This window comes from Atractosteus spatula, chromosome 14, assembly GCF_055471065.1.
Source record: "Atractosteus spatula isolate fAtrSpa1 chromosome 14, fAtrSpa1.hap1, whole genome shotgun sequence".
Classification (NCBI taxonomy): Eukaryota; Metazoa; Chordata; class Actinopteri; order Semionotiformes; family Lepisosteidae; genus Atractosteus; species Atractosteus spatula.
Genome location: NC_142719.1, coordinates 23,582,971 through 23,605,801, shown reverse-complemented (window position 1 = coordinate 23,605,801; position 22,831 = coordinate 23,582,971). Strand labels below are relative to the sequence as shown.

The following is a 22,831-nucleotide window of genomic DNA, read 5'->3' as shown; positions in this document are numbered from 1 at the left end:
TTTTTGCCCTGTTTGTAAATACTGTACGTAATTTGTGTGTTGTATGTATAAATATTGTTTTAACCACGTGTGCCCATTTCTAACAATTGGTGTCACACTGAAAAATCCCAGTCTTTGTTTTCTTTGGATGATTAAGTGTCAGGGCTAGAACAGTCCACAGTAGAATGTTTTACTGCACAAAAGACTGCAGACAGCGATTCACCACTCAAGACAGAGACTGCCAGACAGCAACCAGCTCCACAGCAACAGCCCTCTACAACCAAAAGAACCACACCAGAAACTGAATCTCAGCTTTCTGCACCTCCACTTGGCTTCCACAACATGCTTGAGACTGAAGAGCCCCAGCTGACAGAGCACAGAAGAAGCAGAGGCAGTCTGCCTAAAGCCAGCAGTGCTGACTGTGTCAGTGTCAGTAGCTCTGTGAGCTCTGGGGTCCCTGTGCTGATAGGAGTGACCAATGAATTGGACACAAAGGAAGACTGCAAGTAGCCTGTGTCATTCCCAAACCAGAGCCCATTTGACACCCTGGCTACAGATGAGGACTGGGTGAGTTGCGAGTTACTGCACGAGAAGGGTGCAACTGTGCTGAGACCATCTTAGAGTCTGTGTGCTACAGCAGCGATAGTTTTTCCTTGCCCTAGAGCAATGATGATACGTCTCTCCAAGAACGCACTTCTGTCTGCAGCACCAACCACTTGGCTGTCTCACCTCCTACACCTGTCTGCATCAGAGACAGAGACAGCATGCAGGGTCGCTCTCCGTCCTCAGACAAGCTCTACCAGATATCGGGGTTCCCGGACTTCATCTCTGAACCACCCCCTTCACTGCAGTACACCATATGACCCTGGAAATTTGTTGTGTGCACTGAAAAATTGGGACGGGTTTCCATATTTTCTGTTTTAATAAAATTTGTTTATGCGTCAAATACGCAGCACGCGCTAATACTTTAGTGGACACAAGATCTACTATGTAATTCTATACCATTTTATAGGAATGCGTGCTACGAATGTAAGTGACCAATTGTATTTAAAAAAAGTTATCTCCAGTTAATAGGAAGGTAGGAGAATGTGTGGGATTTTGGAACACTGCCAATCTTGTAAGCACAGAAAAGGATAGAAATGCGTACAACGAACGTAAGTGATCAATTGTATTTTTAAAAAAAGTTATCTTCAGCAAATAGGGAGGTAGGAGAATGTGCATGGTTTTGGAACACTGGCAATCTTGTGAGCACAGGAAAGTGTGATAGATAACAGAAAAATATTTAAGAACTGTTCTAGGTTAATTTGAGAAAAATACACCGAGTGTCTCTGTGTTTTGCTCCCATTCGCATGAAGCTGCTAAACAGATCAACCCCTTCGAAAGACACAGTCACTCATAGAATTATTGATATGGCAGATGATGTCAAAAGTACGCTGACAGAGTGTGTTAAGATTAGCAGATGCTTTTCACTGCAATTAGATGAGTCTAGATGTCGCTGATTTGGCCAAATTGCTCGTTTACGTTAGATATGAGCTTGAGGGTACGTCCCATGAGGACTCTACCAACAGGAACTACAGGAGAGCACATATTTCAGCTTTTGAATGAATTTATCGAAGAGATTGGCATCGACTGGATAAAATGCGTCGGAGTTCGTACAGACGGTGCTAGAGCGATGACAAGCTGACACAGCAGTGTAATTGCACGAATTAGAGAGGTTGCTCCAGATATGAAGAGGCCTTGGCCGTCAAGAAAATGCCTGAGGATTTAAAATCTGTTAAACTCTGTTGTGAATTGTATCAAAGCTCGACCAATGAATTCACATCTGCTTTGCTCAACTAAACAGGCTCACCCCTCTCACTGAAATGGTACTTTTTATTGTTTATTTTTAATTGTTGTTGTTCCTGTTGTCATTCTGTAAAGCGCTTTGAGAAGCCACCTTTAAAGGCGCTATATCAAATAAAGTTTATTATTATAGTATTTATTATAAGTGTGTGTGAGTGTGTGCCTGCACACATGCTCATGTTGGTCATTGAGATTTTCTGGAGTTCCTATGAGAAGATGACTTGTAGGTGGTACTTGGATGCTTTGGTTTGATCAGGGGTGGTACTTGGTCCAAAATGTTTGAGAACCACTGGTCTAGGTAAAAGATAACTTTGATTGTTCTCCTTTGACGTTTTACCTGGGACCAAATCTCTGTCATTATCTTAGAGTCACTTCACGCAAAGACACTTTGAAGGAATGGAAAGTAACATTTTTCTCACTTCTATATTTTTTGTAATGTTAAGAACAGTATCTGCATCTTTGTTGCAGCTTAAGGGTTTTCTTAAAGTTTTAAGTAAATTTCAGTGATTCATACTGTACTAAAGAGCTTATTTTGATTAGGGAAGTGTTTTTTATAATGAGTAATGGACACCTCTGTTTATGTTTATTGAGTCAAAAGAGCTGCAGTCTATAGCAAACGGTTTTAGTCTCTCACTGAACAGGGTTTGCAAGGCACCAGAAATTGGTAAGCGACACTTGTGGGATTAAACAGCTCTCAGAAGCAGAGGCTGAAATCCGTGTGAATCGCGTAAATAAGGGTGACGTCCACTGTTCAGTACAGTTTTTTTAGGTCTACTTGGGGAACCTTTATGCAAAGTTTTGCATTTTTGTTTTTCAAAGACCACTAAATGACATATCAGACACAGAGTGATGGTCCTAATGTTGCTAATTGGTCATCCTCTTGATAAGCCTATAATTAAGGGAAACCAAGTTGGAAAAATACTATGAGCTCTGTCAGTAAAGGACACTAGTTTTCTCTTACAATTGGGGAATTTAAAATTAGAAACCTACTGAAATATAATTCAGATAAAAGCAGAAATATGTTACCTTTCTTTTACCCTTTTAATGACATCTCTACCTCATAAGTTCATTTGATGAAACCAATTGTTCAGGACAATAATTTTTTAAGAGGGGGGTATTGTTACAGCTTTAGGTGAACTAGAAGTGTCTCTTAGATTTTAGATAAAGTTTGTGAAACTGGGAAGAGTAAATATTTCAAGCTTCAAAGGAGAGAGGATGTTTGCTGATGTCTGGGGGTCCTTTGAGCAAAAACATTTGTAAAGTTTACCTTAGTATACCTAGGGAAGTTGTGGATGAATGATTGGCAAGGAGCAGGACAGAAACAGACTATATAAGATGACATGAAGAGCAAAGAAGAGGAAGAAGGAACAAACAAGGAGAAGCAGGGAGAAGAGAGAGGAGTCCAGAGGAGTTAGGACTCGAAGCTTGTGCCAGGCAAGAGCCTCTACTTCTTGATTATCCAAACCAAACCTGACTGGAGCCAAGTATTTGAACCTTATTAGAGTGTACTATTCTGTATTTTTAGGAAACTTGGGTTTCCTGGATAAAAGATACCTCAGTTAGAAATGTCTTTCCTGATTTGGGTACATATTATGGATAGGGATATAGGTTCCCATTTATTTTGTGGCATCCAGGGTGCAGAGAGAGAGATTTAACTGCAGGTTGCTTTTTATTTAGTTAGAAGGCAGCTCATCTCTTGTGTGGCCTCTGTAGGCATGTAAGGGTTTAGTGCTTAGTAGCAGTCTGGGGTTTTCTGGGTGACCAGAATGTTAGGCCTCTGAAACACCTTGTCTGTAAATACTGTATATAGTGTAACTTTGTGTGTTGTATGTTTTGTGTCCTGTGTAGTTTATTGTAATACATTTTTGTTTTAACCAAGTGTACCTGGATTATTACTCCTCTCACCAAAGCTGTGCCAGAGAATAAAGAATTCACATGCCTCCAATTATACCAACTGCTCCAGTATATGGTTAGAAACCATGTTGGGGGTTATGAATAATTATTTCATTAATTGACTAAACCGTAGATTTTAACCAGTTTCGTAACCCCCCATTTGTAACAATTTGTGTTTTGTCATTTGTTTTAAAATATCTGTTCACCCCATGGGTAGATTGTGATATAAGCTGAAAAAAAGTCATGGAAAATTACTCCAGCATATGTTTTGTGTTTGTCCTTATTTTGAAATCAGGTAAGTAAGGATAACTAGTGCGCCTTTTCTACTTCATTCTTATTTATTAGCAAATGGATATGAATCATGTTTGACTTTACTGAGTGAGATACTGATTTCATACAGTTTTCATCTGGTGTAAGAGCTATTGGATTAAAATAATTGTTTTCTCTAATAATAATAATAATTGCTTACACTTATATAGCGCTTTTCTGGACACTCCACTCAAAGAGCTTTACAGGTAATGGGGACCCCTCCATCACCACCAATGTGTAGCATCCACCTGGATGATGCGACGGCAGCCATAGTGCGCCAGAATGCTCACCACACATCATGGAGAGGAGAGCAGAGTAATGAAGCCAATTCATAGATGGGAATTATTAGGAGGCCATGATTGGTAAGGGCCAATGGGAAATTTGGCCAGGATGCCGGGGTTACACCCCTACTTTTTTCGAGAAACGCCCTGGGATTTTTAATGACAACAGAGAGTCAGGACCTCGGTTTTACGTCTCATCTGAAGGACGGCACCTGTTTACAGTATAGTGTCCCCGTCACTATACTGGGGCATTAGGACCCACATGGACTGCAGGGTGAGTGCCCCCTGCTGGCCCCACTAACACCTCTTCTCTAGGACATATAATATTATATAGACAGGATATCACACTTTTTCATCTCTATTGTAAATGCTCTTTAGAAAAAAAAACAATCAACAAATCAAACCAAACAATCAAATTGATACAGTAAATGAAACTGAAATAAAACAGTTTTAAGGAAGATTTTGCAACTAATATCTAATTTGCAAGATCTGGTATGAGCTAGGAGACTCCAACATTTCTCCCAGCTCCAACTGTTCAGAGGCTCATTTTGGGAATTGGGAAGTTCACAGGTCTTCTGCATGCATGACAGTCTGTTATTTTGACTATTTTCAAAGTTGTTTCTTGTTTGCAGTATCCTGTGGAGTACCCGGACAAGTTCCTGAAGTTTGGGATGACTCCATCTCGTGGAGTTCTGTTCTATGGGCCCCCAGGCTGTGGCAAGACCCTTCTAGCAAAGGCCATTGCCAATGAGTGCCAGGCCAATTTTGTGTCCATTAAGGGCCCGGAGCTACTCACTATGTGGTTTGGGGAGTCTGAGGCCAATGTCCGTGATGTGTTTGACAAGGTAGGTTTTATAAAAAAATATTGTCACCAACCTCAGCAAATTAAGGTGGTAAGAGTTATTGGGATATATTGTACTTTGTAGACACTTTGTTCATACTCTAGTGTGAAATGTTCCATCAGTGCATTAAGTGCTAGCTCTTTCTACAACACTGAAATACAAAGGAAATCAGTCTTGTGAGTGATTCTTGTTCCAGCCAAAGAAAATTAGAAAAACCATGAGGATTGCTCATCAGATTAATGAACATTAATTTAACCTCACATGATATTTGTAACACAGATGTCTGCTTTCAGCTGAAGTATCCTTTATATTATATTACTTATAGATACACAGATCATATTAATGTTATGGCAATCACTTTGTGTATAGAACTGTGTGTTTTTTGTTTAAGGGTCAGACATAATATTTGTTTTACATTGAACCACTGCTGTTCATGCCTAAAGATCCCCCTGAATTTGGTCTCACACAACAACCTCAACTGCCACTCCAACTCTGGTACCTATCCCAGGATGTCTAAGTTTCCTTTTCAAGCTCCTCTCATTGTCTGTTGCTTAAGTTAGGTTTATTCCTGGTTAGGTTTTCCAGAACCCCTTCAAGTTGAATTCCAATTTTCTTTCTTGGTACCAAGAAAAAATGTAACCCTGTCTTAATACTTCCCCAAAGCACACAGTTGCTACTAGTATATGCTGCCTACCAGGGTGCTGGGGTAGCATATACTAGCTACCCCAGCACCATGGTAGTGTAGCTCCTATCAATCGTGGGGAGCAGAAACTGGGGAGCGCCTTGCAGGGTGGCCTGTCCCCTGGGTATGTGGGCCAGGCCTATTATAGCTCAAAGATACTGCATGAGCCATAGGAGCTATACCTCCCACAAACCCACTGGATGACTGACAGTTTCCACATCATGAGGACATAAGCTGCCTGGCCATGGTGTTGTTCTGCAGGTTCCGCCCAGCGCTGGTGGTTTCACCAATGATTGTCTGTTGTCCCAGGCACAGGCTGAGAATGGACCCACACAAGATTCCTTATTTAAAAGGAAGCTGCAATGCTATTTTTAAATATTTGGGTTAGAAAGAGTCAGCATTAATTATTTCAAACCACAATAAAAGTAAAATGTACACAGTAACCTGAAATATCTCCATCACAAAATTCCCAGGTATGTTCTGTGATTCAGAACAAGGCAACAAAACTTCCGGTGATGTACTGTAATGCACCCATATTACATTTTAATATAAATGCATCTCTTTTAATCAAGTAGAAATATTGCTCTTGACTTTGAGATGGTTTTGCCAACAAAATACTACTTACATGTTAACTCTGCATGCCAATCATGCTGGAACATTTCTGCGGTGAAATGTCTGCTGCACAACTTGTACTTATTCACGTGTACATCGCATTACATTTGTCATTACATTGACTATCGAGCAGGAAGGGGCTGCATCACGTCACAATTCGTGGGAACTCTCGCGCTCAGCCATGGCGAGACCAGGGGTTCATAACACCATGGCAACTTCTTGGCATTCTTTCACAAAGTTCATGATTTTGTGCTTAATTCTAAAAAAGTTTCTACACTGTTATTTATTTTGTTACCGAGATGTAATAATGTTTGAGAAATTGGGGCTGCAGTTCTCCTTTAAAGGCTTATTTTCTGTAAAATTAAAAAAAATACCATGCGAGGGTTTCCAGACATTTTCTCAAGATGGCATAGAACCTTCCTTAGTACTTAAAGTCATTTTTCAGTAGCAAACTGAATATGACTAACCTCTTTGAACCAGGATGAAAAATAACAGGTATCCTCTAAGAAGTAATCTCATAATTATAAATCCTGAGTATTGAGACTTCCTTGTTTCTGGGGGAGAATTGCTTTGTATTAATTCTAAATTGTCTGCCCAGGGGATGATTTTCAGGTGGACTCTGTTCTGCAGAGAAAAAAGGAAAGACAGAAACAAAAGAAAAAAATATAAAAGCATGAAGCTGAATAAGCAGATTAGAAGGAAGAAGTTGAACTTGAGTTTGGAGTCATGGAATGAGTCTTTCATAAATCCCAATGTTGAATAGCAGTAGAATCCTATGAGAGTATCGATCAAAAAACAGATGACCTTAGATGTTTTTGCACGTGAAATACTTTCTGATAAAGGACCCACAATTACATACACGCTCTCAAGCTAATGAGAACTAACCAATGCACTGCCCTTATTGGTGCCTTTTCCAGCCTCTTCCCTCTTTCACTTCCCCTCAAGGCACGGCAGGCAGCTCCTTGTATCTTGTTCTTTGATGAGCTGGACTCCATCGCCAAGGCCCGAGGAGGTGGTGTGGGGGATGGGGGAGGCGCGGCAGACCGTGTTATCAACCAGATCTTGACCGAGATGGATGGAATGACCAACAAGAAAAACGTTTTCATCATTGGGGCCACGAACAGGTCAGTAAAGCTTGGAAGCACATTTTTCTTTATCGGATAAAAATAAGATAATCAGACACTAATGTTGTGTCATTTAAACCATACTAAAAATAAAACCTTTATTTTATACAGTCTCTAAATGCAATAATCTTGACGTGCTTTATGTAAAAAATATAGTTCACATTAAAATTAAATAATTAATTAATATCTTTTTAATTAAAAATGTAACGCAAATAAAGAAGATATGATGATCCATTCATCCATTTTAGAACTGCTTCAGCCAATTCAGGGTTGCAAGGAAGACAGGGCCTTTCTCAGCAAGCAACACGTGCAAGGCAGGATACACCCTGGACGGGACACCAATCCATGGCAAGGCACACATACACACTCACACCAGTAGCAAAATTAAGTAAAATTTAAAATAGAAACTATAATTCTGAGAGAAGTGCATGAATTTGATCAAAATTTGGTACCTTCTGTTTATATTGCTTTTCAACAGGTTAGCACACATTATCTTTTATTTTAGGTTAACACATTCAAATGCCATGAAAGGGCCATGAAAGTTTAGTCCAAAAACAAAAATTGTATTGTGCTGCACGTATCGGTTTAAAATGGTTCTGTAAGGGTCATTCCAGTGATGCTATTGATTGTGTGTAACCTTGTAGGCCAGACATCATTGACCCAGCTATCCTAAGGCCTGGAAGGCTGGACCAGCTCATTTATATTCCCCTGCCTGATGAGGGGTCACGAGTAGCCATCCTCAGAGCCAACCTGCGCAAGTCTCCTGTGGCCCGGGTAAAGATCATTGTGATATTTCCACTCATTTGACTTTCCATTCACTATGCTTTGCAATTTTGGACTATATTGGTATTGAATCTGTGTTGTTTACTGTGTTTATTGAAAATGTTTTACAAATATTGTGTTCTGAATGGCCTCGTGTAATAAAGCATGCCAAATTTCTATTTCCATAGTGTGGTAAGGGGAACCCACACCAAATTGAGTAGATTCTCCTGTATTCATTATTCTAATGATATGTATAATTAGGGGCATAGTAAATGTGTATTTTGAATGTAATCACCACACAGGAAGCAGCTCAAGGTTTGTGAACAGCAAAGAGAATTTAACATTTACATGCATAACTAGAAGCAGCAGTGCTGGTGCTTACCCGCAGCTTTAGCACAGTTGATACTGCAACCCAGATTCAGCTACTATTTACAGGATTACTGAATTCCTTGTAAAAAATTCCCTGGAAAGTAAATGCTAACTTGAACTTCTGTATTTTTAATTTTAATTGCTGTGTACTAAGAAAACATTCCTGATTCAAAACAAACACCAGAAAGAGATATTCAGTTTACATTGATTTCATCCCTTATCCAGGGCATCTGTCTGTCCCCATTCTTAACTTGTAGATCAATGCAAATTATCTGAAAGCATTAGACTCACTTCATTTTTACTTGGTATCACAAATATTTTAAATAGGTAATCAATGCTTTGCTCAAGGCAAATGGTTTCTGGATGTAATTCTACTTATTTTATGTCATTGTTCAGATAAATTCGAATTGTATTAAGTATATGTGCAAGACAGCTCAATGTGCCCACTTAGCAACAGCTGTTGAAACATTGGCTGCTCACTTAGAAATACAAGCTTGTTTATTTGATGATCCAAAATCTGATAGAAGTTTTTCCATTTCAGATTTTCAGTTTGTTGCAGATTTCGATATAGAAAAGCATGTATACAAAACATTGGAGAATCCAGAATGTGCAGTTTATTAAACATTTAAAATATTCAGGATTGAAAGTACAATTGAAGTGAATATAATGCTCTCAGCGAAGTACATAAGAGGATATAGGATTACTGTGTTCATAGTGTATTTCTATACAAGTCAAGAATTTACTCTTCATCAATAAATAAAACGTGATGTAGCTAACTGTTGAGCAGTCATCCATCCACATAATTTGTGAAGCCCCATAGGCTGAAATTGACCATCCTATCAATAGTGATTGCCTTTATTGTACCACATTTTTATGAATTAAATGAAACATGTTCAAATGTAGAAAGAATGACATATTCTGCAATTCATTTTCCATGGACAACTCCTGTTAACAGATGACTGCACAGGGTCTTGAAAAGATTGAATTTCCAAGATTTGATAGTATCAAAAATCATAGACATTGATTTTCAGCAATTTCACTTTTATCATATACTGTAGGTACATATAAAACTTTGATTTCCTATTGTAGCACAGGAAAGTCACAACTGGCTTTTTTAATCAAAATATCTTGGTGCACCATTTTTACTATTTTTCTCCATGTTAATAGCAAATAATTCCCACACAAAAATGGTATTCATGTATCATGTATCTATGTACCTATCCATTGAGAGACAATTTTGATCAAACCCATTTGGGACTAGGTCGATCCATGAAGACATCTGCTCCTCAGCAACCTATATGCATAAATCTCAGGAATCAGAGTCACAGCACCATCATATCTTGAATCATATCACCATCTCAGGCAAATGTCAGAAAGCCCAGACAAGCAGTAAAGCAACTATGCCAGAAGGCTGGCCCCTTGCTGTGGGGAGTTCCCTTGAGAGCCCTAGGAGTGACAGTACAATCAAGCTCATGTTGCACTACAAGACATTACATAACAAAAGCTGGAAGTTGCAGGATCGGTTTACGGTTAGGTGGGAAACATGAAACAAATGTAAACATGGATCTCAGATAGAGGTGCTGCTTTTGCTCACAGGATGTTGATCTGAACTACTTGGCCAAGATCACAGAGGGCTTCTCTGGAGCTGACCTCACAGAGATCTGCCAGCGTGCCTGCAAGCTGGCAATTAGAGAAGCCATAGAGGCAGAGATACGCACTGAGCGTGAAAGGCAGAGCCACCCAGATGTGGCTATGGTGAGTTTAAGCCCACAGTGTCATTTTCTAGGGTGGTACATTGAAAACAGCTTTAAAGCAGATGAACCCATTTGTTTTTGCAGTTTGCAATGGAGTAATTATTTCAAGTTGTATCTTAATTTTTTAAACTATCACTATTAACACTGTTATTTTGGAAAAAGTTTGCTAAACATCAAGAATGTTTGAGGTTCCATATCTACTCCAAAAATATTTAAAATAATTAAAAAATGGAAATATTAAATTCTTGAAGATAGTAATCATTTGGTTTATGTAATCCTTGTTAAAAACGTAATAAAAAGCTCTATTCAGTGAGAAACCTCTGAAAAGTCCTGCGCCTTACTAGGATTTTAAATTAAATGTGAATTAAGCTGAAGGTGGTTAATTTACTAAGTTTAAACATTTAAAACACTGTATTTCTCAAACACTGCTTACAATAAAGTGATCAACATCCACAACAGAACCTGTGGACAATCATACTAACATGTAGTATGAAGAAGGGCAACTGTCTAGTTGCACGATAGCAACAGCTTTTAAGACTAAGGCTAAAAAGCATATGAACTGAAAGAGAACACAGCAGTATAGAGAGTAAATTGATGCTAAGTCAGTTTTTTTCTTTACAAGCAGCTGTAAATTTTAATTCATTTCTTAAGATATATAGAACACTTCTGACTAATATTTAAAACTTCAATATAATCAACACATCAACATTACAGCTTGAAAACCCACCTGAGACAAATAACGAATCTGCTGTTGTGTCTACTGCTTATGTCATGTGTCCAGTTCTGTTGTTGTGCACAGATAAGAGCTTGTGGTAGAGGAAGGGTTCCCTTGAAGGGTGGCTTTCTGTCCTAGAGACACACAGCCTTTGGACAGGAACATACAAGACTCCCTTAAACTCTAAAAAGGTCTAGGACAAATCAAGAGTGGGACAAAGCATCAGCTAATGCAGGATCCTCCTTAATTTACTGTACTGTTTTTAATAGAATCATCTTCTATATGTGTGACTGCAGGCTCCAATAGCACAGTCTCATCAAACTGCACAGCCAAAGAATTATGAGCTTTTAAGAGATTACATGTCCTTTTCCTTACTGTTCCTAAATTACAAAGAATTTTATAAACCAAAGCAAAATGAAAAAGACAAAATGGAATCTGTATACTGCAGCTCAAGGGCAGTCAGAATTTAAACCCTAATCTTTATTGGAAGTAAAAAAATAAATTTAACCAAGATTTCTGTACACTAAACAAGTCAGTTTATTTATCATATGCTAACGTGGGCCTTGGTTTCTGTACAGGACGAGGACTCTGACCCTGTTCCTGAGATCCGGCGCGATCACTTTGAGGAGGCGATGAAGTTTGCCCGCCGCTCCGTCAGCGACAATGATATCCGGAAGTATGAGATGTTCGCACAGACTCTCCAGCAGAGCCGCGGCTTTGGAAACTTCAGGTAGTGTGTGAAGCAGCCATTTCACCAAATGGCAACAGGCAGATAAGAAAGTTCCATGTTGTAAGAGAACTTCTATACACTGGAGAAAGAGGAATGGGGGGGCCCAGTGGTGCAGTGGTTAGCATTGCTACCTCACAACAGTGGAGCCCTGGCTTCAATTCCAGTTTTTATGTTTATGTTTTTAAGTTTGTATGTTCTCCCTGTGTTTACATGGGTTTCCCCCAAATGCTTTGCTTTTTTCTCCACAGTCCAAGATATACTGGTAGGTTAATTGGCTTCTGGGAAAATTGACCCTTGTGTGAATGTGTGCCCTGAGATAGATTGGCATCCCATCCTGGGTGTATCCTGCCTTGTGCTTATTGGTTACCTGGACAGGCTCCAACTTCCCTTGATACTGAATTAGATGAAGAATTTTCTGTGGTTAGAAAATGGAGAAAGAAGACAACAAAAAGGTTGATTTTCATGCTTTGACCAAAATAGAACTTGAGTTATGTTTGGAGGTATATCCAAACACTTACAAATACAATACACATAATTACTTTTTACCACTTTGATACAGAAGTAGTTCGAAACTGGGATTTGGGTACCTCTGGAGATGTTCAGCCCAAAAATAAAATGGTAGTGTTTAAATTATAAAAAGCAACAGCCTATGCTCCTGAAGAGATTAACCAGTCAGTCACTCTTGATCAGCAAGGGGGCAGAATGTTAATAATATCATAGGGCAGCTTAATTGTTACAGAGTGAGGTAATTAGACAATGATACAAGGTATAGGGATCCTAAATCACTGATTTCCCAACGCCGACGGAAAATCGACCATGTCCAAAAATTTGTCCTTATTAAGTTCACTCTCTGTTCAGAACTGGTGCTTTATTCCTTGTGGTCACTCTATTTTGGATCTGTCAGATTTCCTTCTGGATCCAAGTCTGGTGGAGGACGAGGCTCGGGACAGGCAGACAATGACCCAGGAAACCTCTACAGAGATGAAGGGGAGGATGACCTCTATCAGTGACCTGCTGCCAGTCCATAGCTGCATCCAGACACCCCGAGCACCATTAAAGACTGCTGGTTTGAATAATGAGTGTGGATTGGATTTACAACATAAAATCTGGAGGTCTGCTTATTTCCACTTCTCCTGTAGTGTTCCCCCTTCCCCAGAAAATAAAGTAGCATTAAATGACTTTTGCAGTGATTGGAGTAGGGTGACCCCACATGCAGCAATAAATCCCCTGCAGTTGTAATGGCATCCTGATGCTTTTATGTAGACAGTGAGACACAGGAGCCTGATGTGTTATGTTTTAAAAGCAGGCTTCACAATGTAAATGAAAACAAATGTCCAGAGTTCTAAGGCAAACAAAACAAAAGAAAAGAGTACAGTCAGGCTGCTTAATAGCATAAATAAGTACAATGCAAACAAGATAACCATGCCAAAATCAAGGTCATTGCTGGAACAGGGTCACATTCCAGTTCAGATTATTCTGCAAACAAAGGTCTCTGTACATAGCTGCTGATAGGTGCCTTTAAAATTCTTATTTCTGTCTTATTTCTCTCTAGCCCATCACAATAAACACCAACACCTTAGCCTATGTTTATTGAAGTTTCTGCACCCACTGGTTTTCTGTTGCCATATTAGACTGAAATATTCTAAAAAACAATGTTGTTTCTATCATAGTTGTGTTTGTTATTTAAACAAAGTGTTTATATCTTTTATGAAAGTTTACCTTTTTTACCTTGTTTCTAGCATTTCTATATATTGTAGTTTTCTACAATTTAAACAAGCTATTAAGCATTACCATAGAAATTCCAGCTCATAGCTAGGTAAAGTTTTATAAGGCAGCAGTGTGGGGTAGCAGTTAGGGCTCTGGACTAGAAGGTCATTGATTAATAAACACTGGGTGAGGCACTGGTGTTGTTCCCTTATATAAAGTACTTTAATTTTCCCAGTAATTACAAAGGTTTTTAGCAGATTACCAGGTTAAAAATCAGATTTTACTGTCAACTGACTTACCTGGAAAAACAAATGAATAAGGCATTTTCACTATAGTCAGCTATACTGATCCATGGTAGTGAAGCTCAGTAAAGGCATAACAAAATTGAATGTATAAGAGCATACATACTCTGGTAAGTCTATCAAGGGTGAGCAGTATGGTGGTGCAGAAGTTAGCATTGCGGCCTTGCAGAGCTGGGGCTTGTTTTGGGTTTATACAGTATGTTCTTCCCATGTTCGTGTAGGTTTCCTCCAAGTGCTCCAGTTTCCTTTCACAGTCTGCTGGTAAGTTAATTGACTTCTGAGAAAAAATGGCCCTGTAATACAGTATATGTACCCCTGTAGTATGTGTGTGTGCCCTGTAATGGACTATTGTCCCATCCAGAGTGTATTACACCTTACGCCTGTTGCCAGGTAGGGCTCGGGCCCCCCCATGACCCTGTATTGGATGAAGAGGTTAGAAAATGGTTAGATGGATGAAAATGTATCATGGTATACTTAAAGGAATCACTGAATCAATAACTCTTCAATTATGTGCAGGTCCCCTCCATATTTAATCTATGAAACATTATTTACAACAGTGTGTTTTTACATTTTTATTTTGTAAGACCTAATGAGGTTCCTTGACAGTGTGAGTTAAATAGTATGGATTTTGTAGCTTTAATAATTCTTTGAAGTATGAAACATGTTGAATGTCAAGAAAGTCTTTTGTGGGAAATGGCAGAATTCTGTGTATGGGTGAAGAATTAATTGTAATGCTGAAGGATAACTGGATAGTGACATTAAAGCAATTATTATACAAGATTTGACTGGTGATTTTATCTCTTTGCATTCCTCTTCTGTTGGTTTTGCTTGCACTTTCATTTGAAGGGCTTGATTCCAGCAAATTGAATTTCTGAAAATGTCTTTGCAAACTAACAGGAGAGAGAAGGATCATGAAAGTTTGTGTTCAAAATAAAAAATATGTTTTCTAATCAATAAATATAGAAAATAGTATATTTTGTATTGATGCCCTTATATGCAAAAACAAAAGAACAAATTGCAAAACATATTTACAGTACAAATTCAAAACCACAGAAAATACATTTGAAATCATTACAAATAAATTCTAAAATATAAAAAGTGTGAAAGGATTTTAAAACACAACAAAGTAAACTCCAAACTAGAAGAGGTAGATTCATATATAATATGTCAATTGCCTTGTTTCATAATTGACATAAAAACAGCTGTACATGGAGACTAAACCTAACCTTGGTTTGATACAGCTAAGAACATGGTCTGTTTTAGTAAATTGTTTTAGGAATCTAATTCTCACTCTTATAATAATAATAATGCTTACTTATATAGCGCTTTTCTGGACACTCCACTGAAAGCGCTTTACAGATAATGGGGACTCCCCTCCACCACCACCAATGTGCAGCATCCACCTCTTGATACCAAGAAGTATTTTGAAGCAATTGTTATGAGATGAAAGTAAGGAGTTTCATTCGCATATGAGATGCAAGGCTACAACTAGAGATTAAAAAAGGGAAGAGTGTGACCAGCAGATATTTTGTTTTTCTTTTTAATTTTCTTTATACACTTAACCTATACTTTATTTAAAATGTATTTTAAAAAAAGTATTACCATAATACTAACATTTTATTATTATTATTATTATTATTATTATTATTATTATTGTTGTTGTTGTTGTTGTTGTTGTGTAGTTTCATTTCACTTGAGTTTAAAAATGTATGTTATGGAACCATTTGGTTTTACTTTGAAGAACAGATGAATGGTTAAGTCCAAACGTGTAGCTTCTGGAATACACAACAAACACAGAGATTGTTGAAACTGATATAGCACTACAGAAGGGTGAAAATCCAGTGCTCTGTGAGCCATCTTACTCTATGTCTGACTTAGATTTGATTATTTTCTATTTTCAACAAGGATAAAGTATGACATTATCTTTCCAGTTGAACTCATTAGAGCATCCATATGTTTGAAATCCTGACAGCTCATTTAAGATCCTGTTGAATGACACACAGCTGCTGTGAATGAGTAATAAACAATAAGAGGGAATCAAATTCCACATGAGGAAAGGGAACTGGTGTGAGGAAAGGGTCTGAGTATGATTAGTCACTCCCCTAGGCCAATTATGAGGCTTATAAGAGTAGCTCGGACGCATGATGGTGCAAAAGTCCTGGATTCATTGTTGATCCTGGGATGTTAGCTGTGTGGAGTTTGTGTGTTTTCCCTGTGTTGATGTTGATTTCTCAGGGTGCTCCAGTTCCTCCACAGTCCACAGATGTACTGGTAGGTTAACTGGCTTCTGGAAAAATTGGCCCTGATGTGATGTAAGTGTATGCATCTCAGTGGTTGGCCTGCAGTATACTGGTGTCCCATCCAGGGTGTATAGTTCCTTGTGACAGTTGATTGCAGGTTTAAGGATAAGGCCTATTATTTCTCTTAGAATTAAGCATTATCAAAGATTTCTGTGCATTGACCAAGCAGCTTGGTGCCTCTCTCTTAATGCACAGGAATCTGGCTAGGGAGCTCCTCTAATAAGAGACATCAGTAGACTGTATCAAGTTGAACAATGTAATGATGTATAGCGCAGATGGGCTCCAGCAAGTCTCCAGGCTGGTTCATTCCTAAAAACCACAGGTCCAAAGGAAGATCCACAAATTGGGGATCTGCAGGTGGGTACCAGAACCAAACCAAATAGCATCGTGGCCAGTCAATAGCATATATCACCCCATACAGTATGTTACAGTTGTCATCCCTCCTCTAAAGGGCGCTCCTACGTTTTTAGTTGAGTTCACAGTTTTATTTGTCCCAGCTGTGTCTTATTCCCTTTTCCCTATTTAAGCCCGGCGTCTCCGTAGTTCTGGGCTCAGCTTTGGAAGACAGACGACAGGAGTGGCCTGAGGCCATAGGCTTCATCATGGTGTCCTGACCTACTGAGTCCGGGGCTCAGAACACCTTATCCTGTCAAGGTTTTAACTATCTGTATTCCTAGTTCCCCTGTGTTCGTCTTGGATGGATCTCCAAGATCCGGCACCTGGTCCTTGGACTATGCCCTGATTTCTCCTATTGGACTTCCTTTTGGACTCGTTTGCCCTGCACTCCCCCCATGCACCAGATCACGGCTGTCACCATCCCCTGTGTTTCTACCTGACCTGATCCTGCTGTGTCTTCCCTGATGTCCTACTACAGTCACTTCCGGATTATACCGCCTCGCATAGGGTCTTTAACAACGCATTTCACGGTTCACGAGTCAGAACCAGCACCCGTGACAATATAAAGTGGAACACAAATCATTTTTCTCCGGTCAACCACTGCATCTCTCAATCTCACTCTAAACTCTTTTTTTATCTCTCTCTTTTATGATCATGTGACTGTAAGCAGTCCAAATCAAGACTTAAACTTTTCTCCAAGAAGCCAGGCTGAGAGTGTGAGTCAGATAAGTATAGAACTCTGCTGAAGTTGAGTAAATACAGCATAGGTTTGCACTGAGGTGCTTCAGATGCTCTGTAATTTGTTTGCCAGGCTCAATGGAGTAATAGCATGCTGCAGAGAATCAGGGTGGGCCAGCTGAACAAAGGCAGACAGAAGGCATTAGCGCCTGAATGAGTTGGGTATTGCCAGGCAGTGTAGCAGTGTGCTTTTCAATTGTTGAAGAGAAATAGTAGTCTAGATTTTCACACTTGGTTTCGCAGCCAGCATAATCTATACTTAACCTGCTAATCAGCTGGTTGCCATGACTGTCCGCTCCAGATGGAAGATTGCATGAAAGTAATCACCAATTATCTCATTACTAACAAGATATTTAAGACTAGTCTTCATGTCACATCCCTGCTCAAAGTTTAAGTTTCTGTCTCAAGTTTTGCTGTTCTTAGTCTCATGTTTCTCTTGTGTTTGGGCACTGCTTTAGGTTCTCTCCTGCGATTGCTTTTGGAAATAAAGCAATTTTTCTCTGACCTTGCTTGTGGATTTCCCTGTGTGCTTTTGCCCCTGTGTCTTCCTGGCTACCAACTTTGCTTTAGTCTCACTATGTTTTTTTATTTTTAATTGTTTTCCTGTCTTTTATCCATTCTTGCCTGTGTGTCAGTGTCTGTTCTTCTCTAGCCTATACTCAGTTTAAGATCCTTTGAGCCAGGAAAGCAAGTTGCTTACACAGATAGCATGTTGGTCCTTTAGTAATCCCTGGCTTTAATATCAGCAGACTGATGGGGAGCCTTGGGTTGTCATTGTTGAGAACCACAAACTGGCAGTTGCTGTGTCAGGGGTGCAACTTTTGTTTGTAAGAATACAGTCCCTGGCCAAACAGGATCAGCCAGGAGAGGTAGTTATGGGTAAACTTAGTAGCTGCTATTCAAGATTTAGTACTTTGTGAAGTGTGAGATAGAACAGTCATTATAGGGCTTATTAAAGTGAAGACTGGAAAATGAGTGTGAGGCCAATGCATTATATCTCTTTGTGTAAAATTGACATTTTAGTCAATATTTTAGTGAATATTGGCCAGCAACCATATCCTGCATCTCACAACTAGCAACCCACTGAAGCTAAGCAGATGTAAGCCTGGTCAGGACCTGGAAGGGAGATCTCCTGGGAAAAACTAAGGTTGCTGCTGGAAATGGTGTCAGTGGGGCCAGTAGGGGCCCTCACCCTGCAGTCTGTGTGGGTCCTAATGTCCCAGTATAGTGCCAGAGACACTATACTGTAAAAGGGCACCGTCCTCTGGAAGAGAAGTAAAACCGAGGTCCTGACTCTCTGCAGTCATTAAAAAACACAGGGCACTTCTTGGAAAGGGTAATATCCTGAAAAGGGTGCTACCCTGGCATCCTGGCCAAATTTCCCATTGGCCTTAACCCATCATGGCCTCCTAATAATTCCCATCTATGAATTGGCTTCATCACTCTGTTATCCTTCCCAGTGATAGCTGATGTGTGGTGAGCGTTCTGGCGCACTGTGGCTGCCATTGCATCATCCAGGTGGGTGCTGCACATTGGTGGAGGTGGGGAGTGTTGATTACTGAGGAATGGAAAAGGAACTATAGTGAAGTGCAACTGAATAAAAAATGACTTTTTGGTCTTCACCAAGAGGTTTCAACAAGAGGCAACAAAAGGACAGACCAACAGTGAAATACCATTGTCAGCCATTTGATACTCAGTGTGCTAGTATCCTCACATTACAATATTAAGGAACCAACTAAATCAAGTCAGTTTGTTTGGGGGATGTAGGGATGTGAGAAGCACTGCACTGTGTAAGGTTGCTATATACACTGAACCAAGGAAGGAGTTAATGTTAATGGAGAAGATGCTGTAAATTTGACTAACGTATGTGTCCTTCAGACTGGCATTTGTATGACTACAATAAGCTAAAGCAATTTGGTGGTGCTTTGTCTGCATGTGTGGATGCTTTCTCCAGAAATGTAATTAAATTTTATAATAATAACAAGGGGAATCCAATTAACAAAATTAATATAAATCTTTTTAGGTTATAGTGATTAGAGTCATTACTACTTGCTCTTATCATTAATTCAGTCTTCTGAGTCTCACCTTGTAATCACTTAGACACTTGAATCAGATGCACTCCCCAATGATAATGGTACTGCAAATAATACCTTAATCATGAGTCTTTTAGTCTTGTGTCTGGGCATTTTATAGTTCAATTAATCAGCTCAAGACCCAGATTTCAACATTTCCAAACATTGCACTATATTATTTTGCAATTTACAAAACCATCCAAGCAAATAATGACAAGAGTGAGAATAATGAATAAGAGTACAATGAACTTTCCATTATCTGTAAAACTACCTACAAGCATACAGTATAAACCACAAAAAATACATTTAGATTTTTGCCCTTCATCGTAAAATTTAACTCTAAAGCAGAATCACACTTTCAGGGCTTTAACAATTGGTTTGTGGATGTGTTATATATCCAAGATATATTTGGATTTCTTCGTATCCACATACAACACAGTTGTTTTTCCACTATGAATCTAACTTACTAGAATTCTTCAAACAAGCAAACAAAGATAATTGATTACAATAAAGCATAGGTCACCATAAAGTATGTTTTGATTTGCAGAAAGTTTTTGATTTTCTTTGATTTTGATTGAATCTGATTCATCTGTGGAAAACTGTAGTTTTTTAGTCCAAGGTAATATAATAGACATGGATGGAGACCTGGATAACAAAAAGGGGAAACTGATTCTTAAGAGCCACAATCACTTATTGGGAACAATGTAAGCAGTGCAGGGATTACAATGCAGGAATCAGTTTAAGGCCTGTTGCCCCTGATATATCAATTTATTTGTTATAATATATTTGTTTATTATATATAATCAATTTTAGATTCTGAGATAAGCTAATTACGTTAATATACAGTGGATAAAAAGTCTACACACCCTTATTGAAATTGCAGGTTTTAGTGATGTAAAGCCGGAAATCAAGATAAATCGTGTCAGACATTTTTCCATCTTTACATCTTTAATATGACCTTGCAACCAACAAAATTCAAGAGAAAAACAAATATATAATTATTAGGAAAAATAATTTAAATTAAAAAACCTACAACACCCTGGTTGCATAAGTGTGCACACCCTTTTATAATGGCTGTAGCTGTGTTCACAGTTAACCAATCACATTCAAAATCATGTCCAAAGGTAAGAAGCATACACCTGGCATTAATGAAAGTGATTCTGATTAACCCCAAATAAAACTCAGCTGTTCCTGTAGGATTTCCTTGAAACTTTCATGGTTGCATCCTACTGGGAAAGCCATGGTCCACAAGCAGCTGACAAAACAGCTACGGGATCTTATTGTTGAAAGGTATCGATCAGAAGAGGGGTATAAAAGAATACCAAAGGCATTGGATGTTCCATGGAGCACTGGGAAGACTATCATCAATAAGTGGAATAATGACTAGCTCCAAATATCAAGATATTTTGGCACAAAACCCGCTAGCCTCTGTCAGAAAGATGAAGATGAAGAGGAATTTCACCTTCCAATATGAAAATGACCCAAAGCACACATCCAAGTCAACCAAGGAATGGCTTCAGAAAAGGAAGATCAAAGTCTTGGAATGGTCCAGTCAGAGCCCAGACCTCAATCCCATAAAAAACCTGTGGAATGACCTAAAGAGGGCTGTGCACAGAAGATCCCCTGGCAATATGAAGGAGCTTGAACTTTTTTGCAAGGAAGAGTGGGATAAAATTGCAAAGTCCAAGTGTACAAAGTTGATAGAGTCTTATTCAAAAAGACTTACTGCTGTAATAAATGCAAAAGGTGCTTCCCCAAAGTATTAGTTGGGGGGAGGGGGGGGGTGCACACTTATGCAACCAGGGTGTTGTAGGTTTTTTTAATTTCAATTATTTTTCCTAATAATTATCTATTTGTTTTTCTCTTGAATTTTGTTGGTTGCAAGGTCACATTAAAGATGGAAAAATGTCTGACATGATTTATCTTGATTTCTGCCTTTACATCACAAAAACCTGCAATTTCACTAAGGGTGTGTAGACTTTTTATATCCACTGTGATCCTTTATATTATCTCATTGTTTTTTAAAATATTTTTATGATTTGCAAATTTAACATATTACTGCCATAGAGAAAAAAAATATTTATTGTGCTTAAAAGAGAAAATTATTGCGATTATAAAAGAATTGCAATTTAACAAGAAAAGTATTGTGTCCTGCATATATGGTAGGAAGCTGCTAACACAATATATCTGGGTGTTTATGTAGACTTTTCTGTGTCCTCATCAAGACACTGTGGTGAAATGTTAAAAAGTCAAACAGAATGCTTGTGTATATAGTACAAAATGTTTAATTTAAATCCATGCAGGTGTGCTCAGGTTTAACAGTATACTCATGAAAACTTATTCAGAATATTGTGTTAAGTTTTGGTCAACATGCTACAAAAGGGATACTACAGCCTTAGAAATAGTTTAAAGCAACAGACATTATATAAATTTATCTACAGACAGGTTAGATCAAGATAAGGTCAAATCAAGGGACTATAATATACTTAATATTGAAAGGGCACAGGGTCACCGATGGAAGCTAAAAGAGAAAAAATGTATGCATTAAAAAACATCTTTCACAAAGAGTCGTGGGTATTTAGAATAGGCTTCCCACCTTGATGGGAAAAGTTCAGCAATGACTGGACAAAACTGTAAACTCACTCTAATGCTAAACTACTAAATGATCAAGATTCCTCTGTTTAAAAAAAGTATATCCCTGTGTTCTTATCATAATGTGTACTTTTCCACAGAAAACAGGAAGATACTTTTATTACCAGAAAACCTCCTGGATAGCAGTTTTCAACAACACTTTCTCCATTTCCAGTAATTCAAAGATTCAATTACAATGCAGTACAGAGTACATTGTATTCATTGCATACAGGTACACACAGTATGGGTAATGTACTTGTTAATTATAACTCTCAGGTACTTTGCTCCAGCTCAGCGGATTGTGAAATCAGCTTTCCATTCACTCCATCTCTCCGCTAATGTGAGGATCTTGCATCAAAGAGAACTCTTCTAGGTATGCCAAACTTACACTCCTTTCATTTGCCAGTGCAAGAATACTATCCATCCATTTTCTATCCACCTTATCCACTTCATGGCCGAAAGGGAGCTGGAGCCTATCCTGGCAAGCAACTGGCACAAGGTAGGATATACACTAAATATGACACCAGTCTATGAGAGCACACACAGACACAAACACGTCTGGGTCTCTCTAAACATATAAACATGTACTGAGATCATCGCTGTAACTTATAAAATTATGTCCCATTTCACCATAACTATGGTTTTGCAATTCTGCTCCAACAGAGCTGCTTGCAGCAGCAAATCTGTTTTCCTTAGAGATCTCCTATTGCAGTACTTTATTATGGTCCAGTCCATAATAAAAAAAGACCCCAAAAGACTTTGTTTTCTGGTATTAGATGAGATCAGGCTGC

At 38.7% G+C, this 22,831-nt stretch overlaps 1 protein-coding gene across 3 annotated transcripts in view; it reads left to right on the top strand.

Moving 5' to 3' along the window:
• Positions 1 to 14,681, top strand: part of LOC148820928 (transitional endoplasmic reticulum ATPase) — a 32,343-nt gene extending 17,662 nt beyond the window's left edge. For 2 of the 3 annotated variants that reach the window (XM_088932478.1, XM_088932479.1), the window contains 6 exons: positions 4,937 to 5,149; positions 7,386 to 7,564; positions 8,209 to 8,338; positions 10,292 to 10,450; positions 11,743 to 11,894; positions 12,799 to 14,681. In XM_088932478.1, the coding sequence (XP_088788604.1) occupies positions 4,937 to 5,149; positions 7,386 to 7,564; positions 8,209 to 8,338; positions 10,292 to 10,450; positions 11,743 to 11,894; positions 12,799 to 12,904 (939 nt within the window). In that variant the 3' untranslated portion in view covers positions 12,905 to 14,681. The remainder of the gene's footprint in view (positions 1 to 4,936; positions 5,150 to 7,385; positions 7,565 to 8,208; positions 8,339 to 10,291; positions 10,451 to 11,742; positions 11,895 to 12,798) is intronic. The other variant, XM_088932480.1, reaches the window with a different exon arrangement.
• Positions 14,682 to 22,831: the final 8,150 nt, after the last annotated feature.